Source organism: Pelophylax lessonae (assembly GCF_965119305.1).
Source record: "Pelophylax lessonae genome assembly, chromosome: 6".
NCBI classification, from domain to species: domain Eukaryota; kingdom Metazoa; phylum Chordata; class Amphibia; order Anura; family Ranidae; genus Pelophylax; species Pelophylax lessonae.
Window position 1 is genome coordinate 44,570,500 of NC_138773.1, and position 1,502 is coordinate 44,572,001.

General features: G+C 38.6%; 1 protein-coding gene across 1 annotated transcript; it reads left to right on the forward strand.

Moving 5' to 3' along the window:
- LOC309558567 (olfactory receptor 1M1-like) lies at nucleotides 1–948 on the forward strand (the record flags this gene model as incomplete). The annotated part of the gene is made up of 1 exon (XM_082261645.1): nucleotides 1–948. The coding sequence occupies one exon, from the start codon at nucleotides 1–3 to the stop codon at nucleotides 946–948; it is 948 nt and encodes a 315-aa protein (XP_082117771.1).
- Nucleotides 949–1,502: the final 554 nt, after the last annotated feature.

Genomic DNA, 1,502 nt, shown 5'->3' on the forward strand with positions numbered 1-1,502 from the left:
ATGGAAAACACAACATCAATTTTAGAGTTTGCTATTTTGCCATATTTTATGAAGACTAAAAATAAATTGTTTATATTCAGCATTGCCTTCTTTTTTATAATTTATTTAAGTGGAATCTTAATGAACATCCTTATCACTACAGTGATATATTTGGATAGCCATTTGCATACTCCAATGTATCTCTTTCTCTGTAACTTGTCTGTTGTTGATATCTGTTATACAACAATTACTGTTCCAAAACTTCTCTACATCTTACTTTCTGGTGATAACAAAGTCTCCTTTACCCAATGCCTTATCCAGATTTACTTTTTCTTTATAGCAGCCAGTGCTGAGATCATGGTTATATTTGCAATGGCATATGACCGATATGTTGCAGTTTGTTACCCTTTGAACTATCATTGCATCCTTAGTAAAAATACCTGTGTATTATTTGTTATGGTCATCTGGATTTGCTCCTGTGTAAATTCATCATTACTTACAAATTCTGTCCTAAAAATGATGTTCTGCACTTCTGTTACTGTTCACCAGTTCTTTTGTGATGCCAAAGCTCTCATAAACATTTCCTGTGGTGGAATGGATACATTTTACATTCTTGTGTATGCAAACTGTTTCCTTTTAGGATTCTGTCCAGCCTTGTGCAACATGTTGTCATACATAAGGATTATCAAGGTCATACTTTCTATTAAATCTAATGAGGGTAGACATAAAGCTTTCTCCACCTGTTCTTCCCACCTCACTGTCATGGCCATCTATTATGGATCTGGTATTTCTGTGTATATGATACCAACATCAGAACGCTACAGTGTGCTGGAACAGAATTTAACTGTGTTCTACACCACCGTGGTCCCTATGTTAAACCCTTTAATCTACAGTCTAAGAAACAAAGATGTAAAGCATTCTTTGATAAAATTGGTCCAATCAAATAATTTTCTTCACAAACGGGTGTAATTGCTGGGAGTGCTGTATAAACTGTATGTATCATCTGCTACATAAAGTATACAGCAATGTGTTTCGGCAGTGGGATGGTAACTTCTGGTCTTATTCTCAGAACAAAATTGAGTCGGGCTGAGCACCGCACAGCCATTCAGAGGAAGCTTTGTACTTTCAGAATTAATACAAGGCTTCCTCTGTTTGACTAAGATGGAGAGTGTGACATCATCCATTCAGAAAATATGAAGTTTTACCTGCCCTCTCTCACAGACCCCCAACTAGCAGCTCTCAACTCTCCGTTTACCACTGCAGAAATCATGAAGGTTATCAATGCGTTACCTAGTGAAAAAGCCCCAGGCCCGGACGGGTTCACCAATGCTTATTATAAAGCCTTAGCCTCTACTCTGACTCCATATCTCCTCAAACTGTTCCATGATCTTCCGTTGTCTCCATCCCCCCCTCGTGAACTCCTTGCGGCCCACATTGTCACTATCCCCAAACCGGGCAAATCCCCGGATACCCCGGCACATTTCAGGCCCATATCATTACTTAATGCAGACATCAAAATCTAT